The 23,530-nt window shown below is 33.6% G+C and overlaps 1 protein-coding gene across 1 annotated transcript in view; it reads left to right on the top strand.

Moving 5' to 3' along the window:
- Positions 1-13,172, top strand: part of LOC115875329 (low-density lipoprotein receptor-related protein 4) — a 169,859-nt gene extending 156,687 nt beyond the window's left edge. The window contains exon 24 of the mRNA XM_030890751.1: positions 12,745-13,172. Within this exon, the coding sequence (XP_030746611.1) occupies positions 12,745-12,900 (156 nt within the window). The 3' untranslated portion in view covers positions 12,901-13,172. The remainder of the gene's footprint in view (positions 1-12,744) is intronic.
- Positions 13,173-23,530: the final 10,358 nt, after the last annotated feature.

Here is a 23,530-nt window from a genome sequence, read left to right as displayed (position 1 = left end):
CGCTAGAACCGGAGGAACTATGCTCCCATCCTATCAGGGACCTGCGTAAGCTAGTGCAAGGCACAGGGATAGGAGAATGGGTGCAGAGATAGAAAGGGGACAAACACAATAGGCCTCACAGGTCGCAGTGTTTCCGGCAGAGGACGACCCCTTGTTATGAAAAAAAGTTTTTTTAGTTCTTTTGTTAAAGTTAAGAAAATTAAAGTTAAGGAAATTAAAGTTAAAGAAATTAAAGATAAAGGATTATACTATATCCGTATTGTAGCGCATTTTTAGACAACTTCTTTATTTTTAAAATCTTGATAGTCAAACATCAACAAAATATTCCTTATGTTTGGACTAAAATTTCTGGAACATAAAGATATAATTTAAAATTCCGTTACAATACGGAAATAATAATAATAATAATGCCTCGGATGAACGTAATTGTGAACGTGATTTAGGCAGAGGGTCCCCGGAACCTGGGCTACAGTCTCCCGCAGTCAGTGGCGAAGCGAGTGGCGCCACCCTGTGTATGGCTACCACAAGACACAATAGCGGCAACCCTGCATCAAATACCGCAACTTCAGAAAATGTTCCTTCAGCTTCGCAGCAAGAGGCCATTAATGAAGATGAGCAAGTTGCTAGAACAGCTTGTCAAAGGCGCAAAAAAATAGTCTAATGAAATAAATATTTTTCTAATGCGCAACTATTATAAAATAAATAACATCGATATAAAATAACTATCGGATATGCTTCGATATAGAGATAAATTACATCGTGCATTTTCTTTCCAATACCCAGACTTCAGTGCTAGTGAACAAAGACTCTCAGACCAGGTTCGAGCGATTAAAAGACGTAACCTACTCCCCCTTACAACTCCTAACCGTATAAAAGAGGAAGTGAAACTAGAACTTGAGGGTAACGAACAGCAGCAGCCACAACCACAGCAGAGTGTGATAAACGCAGAAGCAGGAAACAATAACGAACAGGCAAACCAACCCATAGAACTATCAGATAATGATAGTACTGTGGGTGACTTAAAAGATACCCTCAATGCGGAACTTCATAAAGCATTGATTGAATATAGAAATGTAGATCCAAGATACAGACCTCCGTTACCTAAAATACATACCTCAATTAAACTGTCCCGTACACTTCAGATCCTAAACGCAGACATTCTTCCACCTATTCTGCAGCATACAAAGAACATAGTAGAGCTGCATGAAGTTATATATTGCTCGGCGGTGGCTGTAGCTAGAATAATGAGATTTAAAATTAAGACCAACTCTAGACAGAGCTCAAAAAAGAAACAGGCGCCATGGCAAAAACGGCTGAGGCTAACTATTGACGGGCTTCGAGCAGACATAGGAAGATTTACTAGTTTTCTGAGCACAGATGGAAGAAGTAAGAAGCTACTGAAGCAAGTGCAGATCATCAAGAAAAAATACGGACAGCATGCAGAAAAGGCTAACAATAGTGATAAGGAAATACTGGATACAATGAAGCAGACTGTCTGTGTACTCAGCGCGACTAGCAAGATATTCTAAAAACCAAAAACGGAAATCCCAAAGTCGGCTTTTTAGTACAAATGAAAAAGCTTTCTATCGCCACTTGAATATGCAGAAAAATGACAAAATTCAAGACCTTAAATTGACATCAGAGGATCTTAAAAACTTTTGGGCGCCATTATATACGAATGACAGTTTTCATAACACTCAAGCAACCTGGCTTCAGGAAATATAATTTCCCTCGGAATCTGCAATGGAATATATTGTCATCACTGAAGCAGATATCAAAGAAGCAATTTCGAAAACTGCCAATTGGAAAGCTGCTGGGCCAGACAAGATACAAAATTTCTGGTGGAAAAGAATCTGGGTCTCGCATGCTTACCTATCTGAATACTTCTCTGACATCATGCCCAATCCACAAAACATGCCACAGTTCTTTACGATAGCTACAACCTTACCTGATCCCTAAACACCCCAGTGAAGTGAATGACCCTTCAAAATATAGACCTATAGCCTATCTTCCAACCATATACAAGATCCTTACCTCCTGCATCACCGCTAAAATCTATAACGACCTAGATATAAACAAACTACTTTCTGAAGAACAAAAAGGATGCATCAAGAGATCGTACGGGTGCAAAGAACAGTTGGTCATTGACTCTGTAGTAGTAAACCAAGCAATTAAAAATAACAGAAATATTCATATGGCCTATATAGATTATCAAAAGGCCTTTGACTCCGTGCCACATTCCTGGTTGAAATACGTACTAGAGATACATGGTGTCCATCCTGAGTTACAATCCTTCCTTAGCCACTCTATGTTGAAATGGAGTACTGACTTAACATTAAATCACCATGGAAAGTTACTCACAGTTCCATCTATACATAAAAAAGGAATATTTCAGGGAGATAGCTTGAGCGCTCTGTGGTTCGTCATGTCCATCAATCCTCTTAGCAAGCTTCTCAACAACAACGACATATATGGTTTCAGACTTAAAAGTCCTAACTCAACACACAAGATAAGTCATCTATTATATATGGATGATCTTAAAATATACGCATCTTCAAACAACAACTTAATAAAATAATAGATATAGTTAAAACATTTAGCTCCGATATACAAATGAAATTTGGGCTAGAAAAAAGTTCTCTGGTGTAGTGAATCATGATGGAGCCTCGGAAATTCAACCCATGGAACCACATGACCTTTATAAATATCTCGGTCTAGAACAAGCACGTAGCATAGATCACGTTGGAACAAGAGAAAAACTTGAAAAGAAAGTTTTCGAAAGAACGCGTAAAATTGCAAATAGTCACATAAACGGCCGAAACATGACTAAAGCAATAAATACATACGCTTTACCTGTTTTAACCTACTCTTTTGGTATCATAAAATGGTCTAAGACTAGTATTAATCAAGTAGAGAGGACAATGCGGTTAATTTTCAAAAAGCATGGGCCTCAACACCCCAACTCATGTTCAGAAAGGTGGAGTCTCCCGAGAAGTGAAGGCGGAAGAGGAATTTTGCACCTACTTAATCTGCATAATAGCCAAATCTGTAAACTTTGACAGTATTTTTTCAGTAAAACTTCACTTTTACATAGAACGGTAGTAGAAGCTGATAAGAATTTTACTCCGCTAAATATGGCGAACAGGACAATGGAAATTGAAATTGAACCTGCAGAAGCCCTTTTACAACGATGGGCTCAAAAAGCGATTCACGGCGGGCATTTCTCTGACTTGCACCAGGATAATGTTGACATCAAAGCGTCAAACAAATGGTTAAGTAACGGAGATCTGTACGCTGAGACACAAGGTTACTTGTTCGCTATTCAAGACAAAGTTCTTCCTACACGAAATTACCAAAAATACATTCTTAAATTTCCTCGAGTTGAAGATAGATGCAGAAAATGTGGCAAAATCGGAGAAACTATTGAGCACATACTAAACGGATGTCAAATATTAGCACCTGTAGAATATACAGAAAGACACAACAATGTAGCGAAAATAGTACATAAAAATCTGGCAGTTAAGTATGGTTTACTATCTGAAACGCCTCCCTATTTTAAATACTTACCTGACCCAGTGCTAGAGTCGGAAAATCATAAATTGCTATGGGACAGAAGTATCATAACGGACAAAACAATACCACACAATAGGCCGGATATAATACTTACCTTCAAAAAAGAACAAATTACTTACCTTATTGATATCAGCGTACCAGGTAGCAAAAACATTTCATCATCACAGCACAAAAATTCAAAAACATGTTGATCTCTCCTCTGAAATTAAACGGATTTGGAAACAAAAATATGTATACACCGTCCCAATTGTATTATCCTCAACTGGGATAATCCCCACAAAACTGCTTCAATCACTAAAGGAGTTAAAACTTCAGCACCATCTCTATATTGAGTTACAAAAAGCAAGCATACTATCCTCATGCCACTTAGTAAGAAAGTTCTTACAATAGGAAGATAACTTGTCTTAGACCGTATCTCCTTAAAACCGATTTAATCGTGCTAAACAATAAAAAAAATAATAATATGTTTATTTGCAGTATCAATTACATTTTTACATAAGTTTTTACAAATAAATATTTATTCTATTGATACGCAGAAGGGAACTGAAAAACAATTAAAAAAAGATCTAGTTCAGTTCCCGCTTTTTTTAATAATATATAAAGTAATGTGTTTATGGTCTCTCTCTTAATCTATTAATACTTCCTATTCTCATCAACTGTTAAACTTATAATACTTTAAAGAAGAAAAAAAATACACTATATAAATACAAAATTTAATCTTAATATCAGTCGAGTTACTATTATTGTACGAAGAAAAAAAAATATATATATACACTATAAATAAAAGTTTAATCTTAATAGCCATCAGTTTCCTAACTAACCTAACTTAGCAAACAAGACAAAAAAAATGAACAAGTCATTTATAATATTTGTAAGATCTAGTTGCAAGACACGGGGCAAGAGGATGCATTATCGGTTATTCATTTTAAAATGAAGTCTAAAGGAGTTTGGGGCTAATTTTTTTAGTTCAATTGGTACAGAGTTATAAAGTAGATAAATATTATATGTGAATGATCTTCTAAAAACATGTAATCGATATGAAGGAGGCGATATGAGGCCCCTAAATCTAAGATTTAAATTATGAACGTCAGTACGGTATGATATTTTAGCAACCAGATACGGAGGGCAACTATTATAAATTATCTTGTGAAATATTACAGTTGAGTGAAACATTCGTCTTTCCTTTATAGATATCCATTTTGCTTCCTTCAATTTATATGATATTGGGGAGAATTTCCTAATACCGTATATGTACCTCAGACAGGAATTCTGCACTTTCTGAATCCAATTTATGTTGTTTTGGTCGAGACAGGGACCATACACCGCATCAGCATAATTGAAACATGAAAGAACGAGAGAGTCCGTCAGTCTAATTTTTAATGAAGTCGGTAAAAAGTGTCGATGTGGATAAAGCATTTTTAGTTTTGAATATGCTTGCTTAATACATTTCGTAACATGGGGCTCAAATCTTAAATTTCTATCAAACACCAACCCCAAATTTCTAACTACTTCAACTTTTTTTAGAACGCTGTTTCCTATTTTTAATATAAAATTATCATAAGCTGACTCGGAAGCTCTACCAAAAAGCATATAGCATGATTTGTTGGCATTAATTTCAAGTTGATGCTTGTGGGAAAATTGACACAATTTCTCCAAATCATTGTTAACAGACTCTACGGCTTCACCAATGTCATTGGGATAGAAGGAGTACGGAAGTTGAGTGTCATCGGCATAAAGCTGTATAGAGCAATTATTAACCTAATTAAAATCATAACGGATTTTTTTCCGGTATCAAGAGCTCTGAAAATGTCATCTGTAATGTTTAATAGTGATGTTGTACAACTGAAACCCTTACGGAACCCAGACTGAAAAGTTGTATTGATCCAAATACTGTTTAATTTGCTCACTCATTATCTTTTCCATAACTTTAGAAAGAACTGGAAGTATACTTATCGGTCTAATATCATTAAACGATTCTGGATTAGATTTTTTAGGTAGTGGCAATATTTTCGCGATCTTCCATTCATCGGGAAACTCAAAATCTAATATACAAGAATTTATTACATTTGTAATATAAGGAAGAATTTTATTAACGCACAACAATACCATGTCTAAGCCAATACCATCCCATTCTAAGCCGATCGCATTAGATTTAATTTCAAAAATATAATTCCTCACAGTCTCCTCCGTTACTGGATGAAAACAAAATATTCCCAGAACATTTAGGTGCAAGTTTTGCCTGTAGTGTTCTAGAACATTGGTATCTGCCGAATTTTGATTCTTTGAGTACTCTAAAAATGTATCATTGATTTTGTTTGGTTCGTTCAGAATATCAGGAATAGCGGAATTATTTGCTTTATTATATATATTAAGATTTTTTAAACTATTCCATAGTATTTTAGAATTATTTCCGTTTTGTCTGACCAAAGTTTCCAAATATCTTTTTTTCTCATTACGTATAGCGATGTTGGTTTGATTTCTTAATTGGCAATAATATTCCCAATGAGACCCGTTTCGAGTTTTCCCATATCTTTTGTATGCTCCATCTTTCAGTTTAATTAAAATTCTAATTGTATCAGTGAACCACGGTTTATTTTTATTTTTCACTTTACCTTTTTTTTCTGGTGCCAAAACATCAAAAATATTGATCAAAGTTTTATTAAGAAATTCTATTTTCTGGTTAACATTCGATAAATAAATAAGCTTATCAAAATCAGTCATTTTTAAAAAATGATTAAGTAAATCTCTATCAATGGATTTTAAATTTCGGTAAGAAACTGTTCTATTGTTCTTGACTACTAAAAATTCAAATGTACAGCATACAAGAACATGATCAGAAACTCTTGGTCCTAAGTCAATGGTATCACAAGTAAAATTACCTTCATCTGCGGAAATGATTATATGATCAATAAGCGTAATACTGGTATTGGTAGTTCTAGTCGGTGATAAAACTATCTGCTTTAAATTAAATGCATCTAAGCAATCAATATATTTTTCCGTATATGAGTTTATTTCCAATATATTTATATTCATATCACCCCCGCAAATAACATTTGTCAACGAAAATTGTGAAAGAGTGTTTCTATAAAATTATTAAAATTTATGAAGCCAGGAGATCTATAAAGTGACCCAAAAGAATACGTCTGATCTCTTATATAAATTCTAATCCATATCTCCTCCAACACACTTCCACAGTTTAATAGGAGTTCCGTATATTTTATATTCTTATTCACATACAAACCCACTCCACCTCCGCCAACACCTTAACGTTCTTTATGCAAAAAATCATAATCGTCAATTTGAAAACAATCATCCAATGCACCCTCTCGCATCCTTGTCTCTGACAAACCTAATAAGTCATATTTATAAGCAGAAAAAAGTTCTTTTACATCTGCGAAATTTCCCGATAATGTCCTTACATTAAAAAAAGCAAATGTATTTTTTTTCATTTTGATGGGCTAATTAGTTCTTAGAATTTATGTTTCAGATATTGACTATTATTAAACCAATTTTTATAAATTAATAGATAAACAGTGTATATATTGTCTTAAAAAAGAAAAATAAATATATATCAAAAGACAATTATTTCAAAAGTAAGAAAAGATAGTAAACTATATAAAAAAAATATACATATAAATAAAGAAAACAGAAATGAAATATAACAATAGTATGGTAGTCTACCTTCACAAAGTTCCTCACATATTAATTTTAATTTAATTCCGAAACATCGTCCTCGTTCTGAAGCAAAGTTATTCTACCTTTATAATTCACATAAATTTTGCAGCGCGAAGTCCATACAGAATGTCTGCCAAATTTTTCCTTGGCAAGACAAAGGGTTTCATATTTACTTTTTACCAGGTCTTCAGTAAGGACTATATCTGTTCCTTTCAAGCGTTTTTTTGATGAGTATATAATATTCTTCTGAGTAACATTAGAAAGTTTCACTACGACTGGTCTAATCTTGTTTTTATTATATTTGCCAGAACGGTAACAATGTTCAATTTCAAATGTATTAACGTCAAGTTTGTCACGAAAAATTGTGCTAATATCATCTTTTAGCTTCTTATTATCACCTTCTTTAACACCATAAATTCGGAGTTGAGATCTTTTTGTATGTTGTTCAAGTTCATCTAATTTCATTTTTATACCATCTCGCTCCTGCTCAAGAGTTTTAACTTTGTTTTCCAAATCTGTTGTTTTTTCAGTTAGCATATTCAAGGTAGCGCCAATTTTAACCAGTACTATATCAGCGAGTGTTTTTGCCAGATTATCAAGGACATTAGGATCGGCAAAAATTCCTTTATTATTTCTTTTGAGACGTCTTTAACAATATATTTCAATTCGGTTTTTTGCCTCTCGGTAAATACCATGTTTATCGATTGAGAATTTTGATATATAAAAAATTATATTCACTAATTTCACTACTTACAGTGATATTTTCTCTTGAAAAATTTTACACACTAACTAATATTTATGCTTACTTTGACCATGCAAAGTTTAATATATATTTTCGTAAACAAACTCAAGATATATCTATATTTTTTACGGAGCCACAAATGAACGTGTTTATTCTACCGTACCACACATACTCTCTCATCAATTGAAGTTTTGTGATTACAGTGATATATAATTATTTATATAGATTTGTAACAAATTGCTCGCTATTTTATGGCAAATGCTGAAGCTCTGCAAACCTGAATCAAAGCACGTGCTTTGATTCAGGTTAGGTCACACGTGTGACGTCTGAATCAAAGCACGTGTGTTTGGAATTTTGGTTATGGCTTAACGGTTTGACGGGATCGGGCTAGCCTTAGGCAGATTTTTGAAATATAATATATATTTCCTTCAGCCACACACCCACTTTACTCGACCCCTGAGAGCGACCTAGTACAGCGTAATAGACTCTTAAATTTAAGTCACATAAAAATATAAATAGAAATATCCTTTTTCCATTTTGAGTAAATCAACCTACTTTTGATTTTGATTTATCATACATCATTAAATTTTGATTTATCATACATCATTAAAAGGATTATCCAGAGAGCGGAATATTCCGTATAATGCCACAGCGCATTTTTATTTCGTGAAGGCTTTATGATGGACACGGAGTAATCTTGGGGCAAAAAGTTTTAATTTCATTTAAAGTACAATAGTTACTTTAACTACATATTAGGCTATACCGGGTATATTCCAATTTAGGTAGCTTTTATTGTAATTTAAAAATTGTTCTTTATTTTTAGTAAATGTTAAATATATCAAAAACCTTATATTTTAGTCATATATTTCTCTAATAAACTTATTTTTCTCCTAGAATCCGAAAATCAATTTATATATAGGGTGTTCCGTTACAAAAAACACAACTTTGATATGTAACTTTTTTTTTTGGACACCCTGTAGTACTCTCTATATTTTTAAAAGGTGCACTGAATTAACATATGCTCACAACATTTCATTTTAATACAAACTGTCGTTCTCCCTAGATCCTCTGCGTCTTATGAGTGGCACCACCCTGTATATTCTCGATACTCAATAATATACCGTACCATTCCTAATTTTACCTTACGGGCAGCATCGGGGGGAACGGACGGCTGGTTGACGGCGGCGGAGGACGCGCCCGATTAAGTTGGCCCCCCACCAAAATTTTCGTACTTTTTTATGTTATAATTTTGCACATATTTTCCACATATTTTGCACAATTTTGCACAGGTATTTTCAATTTTTGCACACCTGCGTGGGGAAAGGTATTAACATGTGTTAGTGGGTGGGGGGCAACTTAACGTTAGCCCTCTTCATAAATTTTTTCAAAACATTTATTATGTTAATTCGAAGCATAATTTTTATACTTCTTTTTACAACTTTTAATATGCCAATCGAAAGCGTGATTTTTGCACAATCAATTCCAATTTTTGCACAGCTACCCTAAAAGAGATAAGACTATTAGAAAAAATGTTGGTAGCTCACCCCCCACTAAACTTTTTGCAACTTTTAATATGCCAATCGAAAGTGTGATTTTTGCGTAATCAATTCCAATTTTCGCAAAGATGCCCTAAAGAGATATGGCGATTAGAAAAAAAATGTCGGTAACCTCCCCCACTAAACCTATTGCAACCTTTAATATGCCAATCGAGAGCTTGAATTTTGCACAATTTTGCACAACCAATAGCAATTTTTTACTCAAGTACCTATACTTAAATGTTTTAATAAAACGGCGGTAACGCTGCCAGTAAATTTTTTGCGTGATTTTTCTTTTCAGCATCAAATAAAACGTGTCTTTTTCGAGCTACAAATTTAGTGGTATATTAAGGCCCTTTCAGCAAGAACAGAAGTAACTGGTAACTGATTATCGACGCTCGACATCGGCGGCGACGTACTTCGCCCCAGCCGTCGCGCTCCTAGAGCCGTAGTTTTTAGTAACCGAGCTACAAATTTAGTGATATATTAAGGCCCTTTCAACAAGAACAGACGTCCCTGCTGTAACTGGCTATCGACGCTCGGCCTCGGCGGCGACGTACTTCGTTCCAGCCTTAGATTAAGAATAAGTTCCAGCAGTCGCTGGAGCGCTTCTAGGGTTCCGGTTTTGCCTGTCACGATTTGGTCGGTTACTATTGGCGTTGGTGCTCCCGACTCTACGTTACTTTCGATATAGCGATTTTTGGTATGTACTAGGTATGGTATAAAATAGCGTTGTTTGAAAGATGAAACGCAAAAGCGTCAGTTTGGGGTAATAGGAGTAGATCATATTGTTTTATTTTATTTAATACATACCTAGTTTAATATGCAAAATTGAAACCTAACGTATCGCCACTGTCATAAATTCTTCTAGCCATCTGTATTGTTTACAAATTTGTCTATGAAATTGTTTATGAATTTACACGGGCACAGAAATAACGACAGGGTTGGGAGCAGTGTTGCTAGAACTTCTATCATTCTCTATAATAAATTTAAAAATACAATTTATATTACGAAAGTTTTATTTTTAAAAGAGGAGTTTAAGAGAGAGGGTGTTAATCAGTGCGACTTTAGAAATCTATCGTGTCCCCCTTCTTGAATTATAACTAATCATACAGTCCCAGGGTTTTGACAAAAACAAATATCTGGGTTTTATAGAGGGTAATTCTCCATCTCAAATATCAGTTGTACCTAAGTTTATGGCACGAATGGTTGTAACAGCTGGTAGAATTGTAAGAACCTAACAGCACTGGTTGGGAGTAGATAGGTACTAATGCCAGAAATACTGCATAAGCGAGAACCGCGACACTTCGGAAGTCGGAACCTCGGTTATAAAATCGCGGTATTTTGTCGCGGTATTTTTCTGGAACGGTCGCTATTGCAACGCGACTCATGTGGAACCGGTACTCCCATCACTAGTGGGGGGGGGCTATCACCATTTCCTCTAAGCCCTATATCTTCTAAATGGGGAATTGTGCAAAAATCGGCATAGGTTGTGCAAAATTGTGCAAAAATCATGCTTCGAATTAATATAATGAAAGTTTTGAAAAAATTAGTAGGAGGGGGGCTAGCGTTAAGTTGCCCCCCCCCCCACTAACACATGTTAATAACTTTTCCCACTTAGGTGTGCAAAAATTGAAAATACCTGTTCAAAATCGTGCAAAATATGTGCAAAATTATGACGTAAAAAAGTATGAAAATTTTGGTGGGGGGCCAACTTAATCGGGCCTGGAGGACGGCGAATTGTTTAGGATCTAGACGGTGTCACTCGCGAACCTTGTGGATGTTCTCCATGTTTCTGGCTACTAGATGAACTCGTTTCGCTCCATTTTTAGCCAGCACAGTTTGTTGATAGTGAAGAGTCAATTGGCATCCTTTTTTATCCATGTTATATGTATATTTGGCTCGGTTTGGTCCGAATTGTTTTTCTATCATAGTAGTTTTAAGCTTCTTAAAGTAGTGGGAGTTAGGTAGTGAAGTTAAAGAAATTTCATTAGTTAAATAGAGTGACTTTTTAGGACCATTTAAACTTATTATTTTGTTTCTATATTATATTTGATTACTATTGTTTCTTAAAGTTAGACCATTGAAAGAAAAGATGAGAAATAAGACAAGTAATCGTGAATATTATGTAAACTATGAAAATATAAATATTGATTAGATTTGTTTATCTATTATTGATTTATTTTAATATAGATCACCTGTGTGGTTACGGGCCTGCAAATCTTAATCATTTGAGCTGTCTGACGAGCTGAGCGGTTTATTAGTAAAGTACTTTTCAATATTAAACTCCATTGAAAAGAATAATCAAGCGGAAAAGCAGGGAATAGATACATTAAAAACATCATAAATAAAAAATGCGTAAAAGATAAATTCTATAACAAAGCTATTGAAACTTAGAAAACGTCAACATTTCAGATTTCCAGTATTTTACCGAACCAGACCAAACCGTTCCGTACTTAACCGATGTTTTTCAGGAACCGCTCTTTGCTGTAGTTTACCGGTCTGGTTCACCTGGTTTTACAACAGAATACAGTCAAAGTTTTTGATTGACAATACAGCTTGGATGATTTAAAAAAAGTAATCCCGATCGACTCACACTTTTTTGGGCCATACTGTAGAAGTTAAAATATTTTCCTGAAATACATCCTAGTATATACTTTAGTTTGGCACTTACACCAAATTCCTAAAAACAATTTTATTTTAGGAGCTAGAGATGCCTGACGCACTGTTGCCGGGCTCGTAGGAAAAACTTTGAAACGCGGCAACCCCTAGTTGCGGCAAGTTTTTGATAGGCGCCCTGTGAAAAGTGTATTCTCCTATTTATAAATATACGTAAAAATTAGGTTTTGTTTAAAAATACGATGAGCGTATTAATCATACAGTCGGATCCTGTACATAACGATATCTGCAAACGCGACCTTTCAGGTGGAAAATCTACCCTTATTTATATTTAAGCGACAAGACGCCGGCTTCATCTTGTCGACTGCATTTAATTATTTCGATGACCCATTTTTATCTTGCATTGCAAATGTTCAGTCTCGTTTTATTAACCTTCTGAACAATACGGCAATCGGACCGAACTTTTGATGGAGAAAGCGTGTTTATAAATACATATTGTAAATATAATACCAAATTTAGTTGCGCTAAGACGGCATCATGTTTTGATGTCAATTATGGGTCTTAATTCAATTTTAACAATAAAAATTTGTGTTTTTGTAGGAAAGGGTGTATGAGGAAACAGTGGGAGGCAGTCCGGAAGTAACTAGTTTAATACCAACTATTTTAACGCCATGTAGTTCTAATTGTGAAGCCGTAACACCGGAAATGGAACGTTCACCTTCAGTAACTCCACTGCACAAAGTTGACGTACAGTAAAGGCATTTAAAAACGTAAATATTTTCAAATAATTCGGAATCTAGTCACCTATAACTAATATTACACGATTCATTTATTTATCGAATACTTACATGTAAATATAAAATTTGTCAAATTAAGGTGACTGACAATAAAATAAAACTGTTATAATATATTAACAGTTGTATACTTCAGACTGTATTATGGTATAATGGAGGTTTAATTTCGTTTATTTTTTGCTTTACTTTTATCCATGTAACATGACGAAGAGAGAAGAATAAATCAAAAATATTTTTCATTGTACGAAGTTATCAATAGATCTGTTTTGCTAATGGTTTGACCTAGAAACAATTAAAATGAAAATATACGTTTTTTTTTAATTTATGAAAGTTTAACTCTTATGTTTTATTAATAAAAGATGACAGTAATTTTAGGAAGGCAAACATTAATATATTTAGTGACAAATAAAGTTTTACTAAGGTATGAAATATGTACATTGATTAAATAACTTTTATGCCAAATTGTGTCATTTTCCTTATTTGGACGTAAAATAAATAAATATATATTATATAAACCTACGTATAAAAAAAATGTTTTAGTTTATTCTCAGTTATATAATTATTAGGTATAGGACATATCCCTGTTAAAATATATTTTAACAAGAGTTGCGACAAATACCTAGTTCTGCAGTTGTGTGTTAATAATGCGGTATACATATCTCTATATCTGTTTGTAGAACACTAAACTTTTGAATAAACGTAATTACGTAAAGAAATGTCTGAAATAAACTAATCATTAAGCCTTGTCTATATTTTTACGGTGGATTTTTTGTTTTTCGAACTATTGAATTTACAAGTTACAAGTTAAACTATATTAACCATCTATTCAAAGTTTATAAATGACAGAAGATATATTTGATACATTATTGTAATAATTCGATACCTAAACAATTATTTTGGATAAATGTGTATTAATCTATTAATTTTTTGACGATCTCTTCTTCCCAGTAGTTCCAACTTTAGACCAAATAAATATAGAGATATAATGGATTAATTCTCTATCAACACGAAACTCGAAAATATTTGTCAAAGTATGTTGTATATATGGGTAACATATTTGAAAGTATTTCGAATCGATTGCGTCATTACAGGAATAATTTCGTGTGTTGCGCCGTTATAGAGTTAGATCCAGTGTCCAATTAAAAGAAATTACTTAATACACTAAAATAAAAAAGTTTTATCTCTCCAAAAAATCCTATATGGGTTTTTCGCCACTGCAAGAAAATCTACAAAATAAAATAGTTATTTTATGTAAACACTTCTGGCGTTAATCCCAAACGGAAAGTATTTGTCAGAAGTTAGGTTTAAAAATATACAAATTTGCCTAACGAACAAAAAAATGCTTAACGTTTCGGAAAGTTTATCTCTTTCCGTCGTCGGAAGCAAAAAAATACAAAGAAAAAAGAAATATAAACTATTTAAAATATTTAAATTCAACTATTCGAGAACACAGTTTTTTAAAACAGTCTACAAAAACCGTTGACGTTCTGTTAAAATGATATTATATCAAGTTAAACTTCAAAATTGACTTAATTACTTAATAAGGTAAAACCAAAAAGCCCAAACTTTCTCTATGATTATTTTTAATTTTTACGTATGTTATGTTTATTTCGGTTATGTTCTTTAAAATCAAAAAAGCGATATTGCCATACATTATTAACATCTACAGATGCATGAGCAATATATTTATTTTTATTAGATTGAATTAAAAAGCCTCTTTTATTTTTCTTTTAGAGGCTATCGCTTCTTTCATTATAATTTTGGCGTTATTAAAATTTATTCTGTACCCTGTGTCTCATGAATGCTGACAAATTTTAGATTTGTGAAAATCTCCCTTTCTTAAATAATCTTTATATTCCTTAATTCGGAACATTTAAGGGTCTAGATGTTTCACCAATGTAAAATTTATCGCATTCACATCGTATTTGGTATATTACATTTTTTGTTTGTTGTTCTGTCTGTATTTATTGGTTTAGTATGTGATAAAATGGATCTAAGTGTATTTTGTGTTTTGAAATATGTTCGTATGTTATAATGTTTTCCTATATTTATTTTTTCCGAAACGCCTCGTATATATGGAATTGTAAGTTGTATATATTGTGTATTGTTATCATTGTGTCTACGATTTGGGGTTTGTATTTCGTTTAATGTTTTGTCAATAAAATATGGTGGATAGTCGTTTTTTATTAATGTATTTTTTATGTGGTTTATATCTCTGTTTAGTGAAATGTCGTTTGAACATATTATTTTTGCCTTATCTTATAAACTTTTTATAACACCTTTTTTTACACTTATACTGTGATTAGATGTGAAATTTAAGTATCTATCTGTGTTTGAGGGTTTTCTGTAAACATCTAAAATTAGTTTATTTTGAAACTTTGACACTAAAACATCAAGAAATGGAAAACGATTACGTTTCTCTACTTCTAAAGTAAATTTTATGGTAGGTTCGCGAGAAGTTATATAATCCAAAAAAATGTCTATTTCATAAGCGTTAGGTATGTTGCCATATTGCAAAAATATCATCAACATAACATACATACATACCGCCATTACTCGCCAAGGCATTTTCTTTCGTGAGCTTTTCTGTGACTGAAAAGCCCGATACGTGATGTTATCTGTCTACCGTACTCCAGACATTCAAAAATCTCATTGCTTTGTTGCCTTTTCACTTTTTGGTTGTCGCTCTTAACTGACTTTACAATTCTTCTCCATTCCGTTCTATTGTGAGCTGCCTCTTCCCACTCATTCTGCTTGTTAATTCCCTTTAAGTTTTCTTGAAAAATATCCTTGAACCTTTTGAGTTGTCCATCCGGCTTCCTCTTACCGTACACAAGTTCACCGTAAAGCAGAGATTTTGGTATGCGGTTTTCTTGCATTCTGCACATTCTGCATACGTGACCAGCCCATCTTAAACGGGACTTTGTAATCATGACTTCAATACTCTCGCAGTTAGCTTTTTCAAGGACCGATACGTTTGAGACATGATGGAACCATTTTATTCTTAAGAGTTGTCTAAGATGTCTCTGTTGCAACTTGTTTAATGCGTTCATGTGTCGGCGGTACGGCACCCAGGTTTCGCTTCCATATAACATGGTGGGAATTATTACCGTTCGGTACACCGCAAGTTTCGTTTTTGTGCTCAAGTCATGATTGTAGAAAACCCTGTCTTTTAATTTCCAGAATGCTCTTGAGGCGCTGCTAATTCTGTGCTGAATTTCAGAGTCGAATTGGCCTTTTCCAAAATCAAACTGCCGAGGTAATTGAATTCCGCTACATATTCCAACAGCTAATCTCCGATTTTCATAGCATTGTTGAGATCTTCAGGGGGAGTGCACATGATTTTAGTTTTATCGATATTCAGCTTAAGTCCCAAGGCCTCGTATGCCCATGTATATGTGTTCAACATTTCTTGCAATTGCTGTAACGTATTTGCAACTAGAGCACAGTCATCAGCGTATTGAAGTTCTGTGATGAATTTTGTACGTGTTTTTGCTCTGAGTCTTTTTATGTTGAACAGACCGCCGTCGTATCTGTATCTAATGCCCAAACCTCTCTCCTGCAGTTTGCTGTCTACTATAATGGAGAGCGCTGCCATGAATATATTGAATAGGAGAGGCGCTAAGACACATCCCTGCCTAACGCCTGTGTTAGTTAGGAAGGGATCGCTCAGTGATCAATGATATGACACCCTTGATTTGTTGTTGTTATGGAGGCTTTTACACACTGTAAGAAATTTGATGGGTACTCCGAACTATTTCATAATTGCCCAAAGTGCATCTCTGTTCACAGAGTCGAAGGCTTTTGTTAGATCGATGAATGCAACGTAAAGTTTATACTGCTGCTCTTTTACTTTTTCCTGTAGTTGCCGGATGGAGAATATGGAATCGACGGTACCGCGGTTGGTGCGAAAACCCGTTTGCGATTCTGGGAGAATTTTTTCTATATGTAGGTGCAGGCGGTTTGACATAATTTTTGCGATAATTTTTCCTCCGATAGCCAGTAGTGAAATTCCTCGGTAGTTTCCGCAGTCTGATGCACTTCCTTTGTTCTTAAATATATTCACTATATTCGCATTGCAAAAGTCCTGAGATACCTCTCCGCTTTCCAATATGACATCAAAGAGAGCCTTAAGATGACCAATAAGTTCTTTACTTGCACACTTATAGATTTTCGCCGGAATCGCGTCACAGCCAGCTGATTTGTTGTTTTTAAGCTGTTTTATGGAGTCCTTTATTTCCTGTTCTGTTATTGGAATATCTAATACATTGAGGCTGTTATACTGAGGTATTATGTTGAGTGCTTCCATATTGGGTTTGTTTTCTTGGTTAAGGATATGGCTGTAATGCTCTTTCCAGCTTTTTCTGATTTGCTCTTCCTCTTTTAGAAGTTCGCCATTTTGTGCCATGATTGGGCATCTTGCCTTCTTAGTTGGACCGTATACTTCTTTTACAGCCTCGAAGAATTTACGATAGTCGTGATGCGTGGCATACTCCTGAATCTGACTAGCTCTTTGCGACCACCAGTTATCCTTTAGTTGGTGCAGGTTTTTTCGGAGCGTGTTGTTGGCTGCCTTAAAGTTGTCTGCTAGTCTTGGATTGTGTGGATTTGCAGTGACGGCTTGATGTGCTCTATGCTTTTGTTCCAACAAAGCCTGTATATGCGGTTGATTTTCGTTAAACCAGTCTGGTTGTTTCTTTTTGTTGGATTTTCCCAGTACTGCTTCGCTGGTTTTGTGAACCGCATCTCTTAGTTGTGTCCAGCCATGTTCAGCATCCACGATTGAGATTGAAGTTATCGGTGGAAGTGATTCTTTGATGGCTTCCCGGAGGGCGTCGGCGGTATCGTTGTTCTCTAGACCCCGTACGTTCAATCTGGTCATGTTGTTTTGCTTTTTACAGTGTGGATGTATGAGTTTTAACTGGATTTTCATTTTTGAGATTAAAAGTCGGTGGTCAGTGCCACATTCGGCATCTACTCTGGCTTTTGTGAGACTGACATCTTTTAGATGCGTCCTTCGAACGATTACGTTGTCCAATTGGTGCCAATGGCCTGATCTCGGATGTTTCCAGGTACCTTTAAATTTGTCCTTCTGCATGAACCTCGTATTGTTGATGCATAGATTATAATCTGTGCATGTTGTTAATAAGCGTTCACCATTGCTATTTGCGTTTCCTATTCCATGTTTTCCCAATACGTCAGGCCATATTTCCTGTTGTTTGCCGACACGGGCATTAAAGTTACCTAGCAAAATAATTCGTTCGTGCTTTGGAATTTGTTGGAGTATATTTTGCAGAGCTTCGTAAAATTTATCCTTATTCTCAATTTTAGCGTCTAGGGTAGGAGCGTAGGCACTTATGATGTTGACGTAAGTTTTGTCTGATATGGGGTACCTTAGGGTCATAAGACGTTCGGAGACACCAATAGGTACCTCTGCTAATTTGGTGGCGATTTCGTTTTTGATTGCAATGCCTACGCCATGAGTTCTCCTGTGTGTTGCCGGGTGACCCTTCCAAAAGAAGGTGTAATGCTCCTCAGTGGACTACCTTCATCCGCAAAGCGGGTTTCGCTAAGAGCGGCAACATCTATATTTAGTCGGTGGAGTTCCTGTGAGACCAGTGCTGTTCTTCTCTCTGGTCGATTGGAGTTTGTCCTGTCCAGTAGAGTGCGGACGTTCCACGCCGCAAACGTGAAACATTGACGATGTTCAGTTCTCCGATCATACGCTCAAGTAGGCATCCCCGAAGATACGCTCGAGTAGGCATCCCCTCCCGGAGATCCGATCGAGGGGGTATTTTACCTCCGGACGATGATTTTGTCCTACTCGAATGTTCCATCTTTGATGAGTGTAAGCTGCGTAAAAAGATTAAACTGTGACGTTTACGCTGCCGCACAGTTTGGCTGCAACTGTAGCACGGGATGGCTATGGCACAGTGAGGACTGCGACGATAGTTCCCTTGTGCTACGTCCTCGGCCGGCTAGGAGTAGTTTACTACTCGTCTTCCCCAGAAAGGTGGTAGGTCTGAGGGTTGTATAATGATATACCGCCTATACTCGGTCGTCAGAGCCTCGTTTGTTTAAACAGGGTGCACCACGTGAAGGTGGGGTTGACTTTTGGGTAAGCTAGGCTATATGTATCGCTTCAATACCCCTTGCACCCCTTAAATAACCCTTGCACCCCTTCAATACCCCTTGCACCCTTGCACCCTTGCATCAACATAACGCAGCTATATTACAGGCTTTTTTGAAAAACTATTTATTGTGTTATTTTCAAAATCTTCCATAAAAATATTACTTAACAAAGGAGAGAGAGGTGATCCCATTGCCATACCGAAATCTTGTTGAAAAAATTCATTATTTAATTGAAAATATGTAGTTTTAGCACAAAGTGTCAACAATTCCAAAATACTATCGATGTTTAATTTTGTTCTATCATGTTCAAATCTATCCCTAACTATTTTAAGTGATTTATCTACCGGCACATTAGTGAAAAGACTAACCAAAAAAGACTTAAACGTCAAAACTAACCATTAAACTGCTAGGTGTTATATTAATTCTTGAAATTTTTTTCTATAAAGTGTGGTGTGTTTTTAATGTATGAATCGGTATTATTTGCAATCGAATTTAATATGTCTAGTAAAAATTTTGCTAATGGATGGCATGGAGAATTTATACTACTGACTATAGGTCTAAAAGGTATACCCTCTTTGTGTATTTTCGGTAAACCCTATAAATGAGGTGGTTTACTGTAATGGGGTGTTAATAATGTTCGTTGTAAGTCTGTTAATATATGTTTGTATTTGTATAAAGTTCTGTATATTTTTCTTTCAATAGTTGATGTTGGGTCTTTTGAAAGTTTTGTGCAACTACCGTTATTTATAAGATCTGTAATTTTGTTATTATATTCGTCTAAATCTATAACTATTGTAGCGTTACCTTTGTCTGCTTGTAGTATTTTAATTGTTTTGTCTGTTTTTAAATTTTTAATAGCTAACACCTGTCCTCTCTATTAATATTAGGTTTAAACTTAATAGGTCTTTCTAGAATAATTTTTGACCTAACACGATATTCATCCGCGTGTTCTAAAGGTAATTTTTGTGCTATATTTTCAATAGCAGAAGCCAAATTTAATTTTGAAACGTTTTTATCAGTTACGCTAAAATTTAAACCTTTTGATAAAACTGATTTTTTAGAGTTGGATAAAACTCTTTAGAAAGGTTAACTACGGTTTTATTAATAAATTCGTGTTTATTTGTAATATTTTGATTTATATGTCTTTCATTAATTATGTGCATAAATTTAATATGTTTTGGTATATTAGAATGATACATATATAGCTATTGTGTACGCTTTTAGAACGTGTGCAAAATCTAGGTTTGAAACTATCATCTGTATATCGTTAGAAATAAAATTTATTTCATTTTTAATTTGAAAAATGAGATATCTATGATATTGAATTCTTTCTCTTAAAAGTGCTAAACTAGCCCTATTTAATATGTTTATACTTTTCTGTATAGGGTATAAATTCTCGCGAACCTACTATACAATTTACTTTAGAAGTAGAGAGAGGTAATCGTTTGCCATTTCTTGATGTTTTAGTGTCAAAATTTCAACAGTGAGACACAGGGCACAGAATAAATTTTAATAACGCCAAAATTATAATGACAGAAGCGATAGCCTCTAAAAGAAAAATAAAAGAGGCTTTTTTAATACAATCTAATAAAAATAAATGTATTGCTCATGCATCTGTAGATGTTAGTTAGGTTAGGCACAACATAACATACGTAAAAATATGTATATCTTTAAACCTAACTTCTGACAAGTATTATCCGTTTGGGATTAACGCGGAAGTGTAAAAAACAGAAGTGTAAAATAAAATAACTATTTTATTTTGTAGATTTTCTTGCAGTGGCGAAAAACCCATATAGGATTTTTTTGGAGAGATGAATCTGCCACATATGTATAGACATTTTTTAAAAAAGTTTTATCTATCGCCATTCACATTGGCATTATATATGTGTAAGAATACCAAAATCAGGGAACTTCTCTTTTCAATGTTCTTAAAAATACACAAAATATATTATTTTCATAAGAATTTTGTGTTATTTTTATCTGTAGTATCACTAAAGTTTGGTACATTATTTTGACCCTGTACATTTTTAAACAAAGACAGATAATAAAATAATCAGCTGTTCCTACATGCTTTGCTAATGTAAAAAATAGCCATAAAACCTAAGTAGTATTGTAGTATTAGGCATTTGTGCCCATTTAATAAATTTCTCCAGTATAAAACTAGTTTTCTGGTTTTCAAATATTATTATAATAATATATATGTTACGGTTAAAGTCCGATGTCCGGTTAATGTCGAGATTAACAGGTTAATGTTTGGGTTTGGATTTGTTTTTGGTTGTCTTGTTTTGTGTTATTCTCGAGATTAACCGGGTAATGTCGATATTAACCCAATATCGGACCTGAACCGTAACATGTATTATATTATTATAAATTATAATTGGTCTGAAACTGGAACTACAAAGAAAATTATTATGTATACAGAATCAAACCTTGATTTACAATTTCGAGAAAGTTATTAAATTTAAATTTATTTTTTACAAAAGATTAATATTGTACCTTGTGTGCAAAAAGGCTTTAAAAAATAAATATTAAAATTTTATTGAAGCCTTGAAGAAGAAAATAAAGATTTTTCGGACTGGTTGTTGACCCCGAATCAGAGTTTGGATTCTGTTGTAAACTATTCAACATTTCTATTTATTGTTTTATACAATGTTTTGAATTATTATTAAACGATTAAATGATATTACTTTAAATAGTACATGTAAGATATGTTAAAATGATTCCTAGGGGAATAAATTCATAGTAACTTTCTTGATATATTCGTGCTGATATATTTGGGCTCAGTAAGTTACATTACATAATAAGCAAAAATGAATTTCTAGATGTTTTAACAATATATTTGTACTATCTATTACAATTTTTTAATTACTGTGATTCAATAATAATGACTAATAACATAGAATGAATAGTTAATATTATTTTTCAAAATAGAGATTTTTTCAAAAAGTTCGAACAGAAGAAATCATTTTATATTCGCAAAAATCCAAATTTATTAACTGTTACGTGTATATATCGATAAATGGAATGAACGTTGTAGAATATTTATATAATTATTTTTTTATTAAAAGGTATGGTTATAAAGTAAAAATGTACTTTAAGACTGATTGGTAAGATTGGGTCTCCTAGTAAATATAAAGAAGCATACTTAAATATTTAAGCACATTTTTAGCAAAATATTTATTTATGTTGTAACAAGGATATATCATTTTCGAATCATTTATTCTTTCAGTTTTGTGATCTAGGGCTCAGATTACTAAACTGGAGCAAATATAAATTAGCCCCAATTATTATGATTTGGTTATAGTATTTTTGGACGAGTGAAATAAGCCCCATGACAATTAAAAGTTTACCCTCAACAATTCAAAGTTTATCTTACAAAATATAAAAACTAATCACTAAATTTTTTTTGATATATAGTGCTCTTCTTGACAACCATGTTTTGTAAAATGCGGATATAAATACATATTATATTTAAGCTAAAAATAAAGAAACAGGTAATTTCTTTATTTTTAATTACAATAATATAATTTTCTGTAAGATTTGTCAAATTGATTTTTTTTATTTTTTACTATGACAATTTGGCGAATATTACAAGTATGGTCCAATTCTGTAATAGAAATGAAATCAGCTCAATGTTACCTTTTAAACTGAACACTGGTTTATAAAAACAGTAAGATATTATGGCCATTGGATATTATTATGTCATTTTAGCATATTATTAAAGTTTAACTTTTTGTATTTATTACTATAAAAATGTTATAATGTAAGTTATATAGAAGATAAATTAAAGTAAATGTTTTTAAAACATAGCTATAAAATTATTTAAATATAATTTATGTTATGAAATGTCATTGTAGTCATGATCTTGTCATGCCTCCGATGAGAACCATGATAGTAAATAAATTTTTAAAAATCGTCTTTATTTGGCTTTATTTACAATTAATTGATAATAGATACTTTAAAGACACACCTATACAGGTTTACGTCAAGCTGTGGAAACGCATGAATATTCGTCAATTGTGGCACTTTTGATAAAACTTTCACGGGACATTGGGGTACCATCTAACGGAACACTTCTGTGTAAATTTGATTTAAATACACACCGAACTCATTAAATAATCCTGCTTTAAAATTCTAGCATCTGATGCCTCTTCTAAGAAGGTATGTGAAAGATGCCATTAATGAATGATGAATGACAAAGATGCTATTATTAAGTAATTACTGTAATAGTGCGTAAATACCACGTTGCCAAAAGTCAAACAAAATATGTAAAACTATATAAATATGTAATTATAAGAATAAAATAAGGTCACTAATAAGAACTGCAAAGAAAAATTACATAAAAAGAGAATTTAACAAAAAAAAAAGGACATCTTCTTTATGGAAGTGTTTAAATAAAATATGCGGTAAACACACAAAAAAATAAAGATATAAATACAATTAAAACCGAGGAAGGTAAT

Source organism: Sitophilus oryzae, unplaced genomic scaffold, assembly GCF_002938485.1.
Source record: "Sitophilus oryzae breed Bouriz unplaced genomic scaffold, Soryzae_2.0 scaffold_1373_pilon_pilon, whole genome shotgun sequence".
Classification (NCBI taxonomy): Eukaryota; Metazoa; Arthropoda; class Insecta; order Coleoptera; family Curculionidae; genus Sitophilus; species Sitophilus oryzae.
Note: the sequence above shows the minus strand (reverse complement) of the source record. Positions and strands in the feature narration are given on the sequence as shown.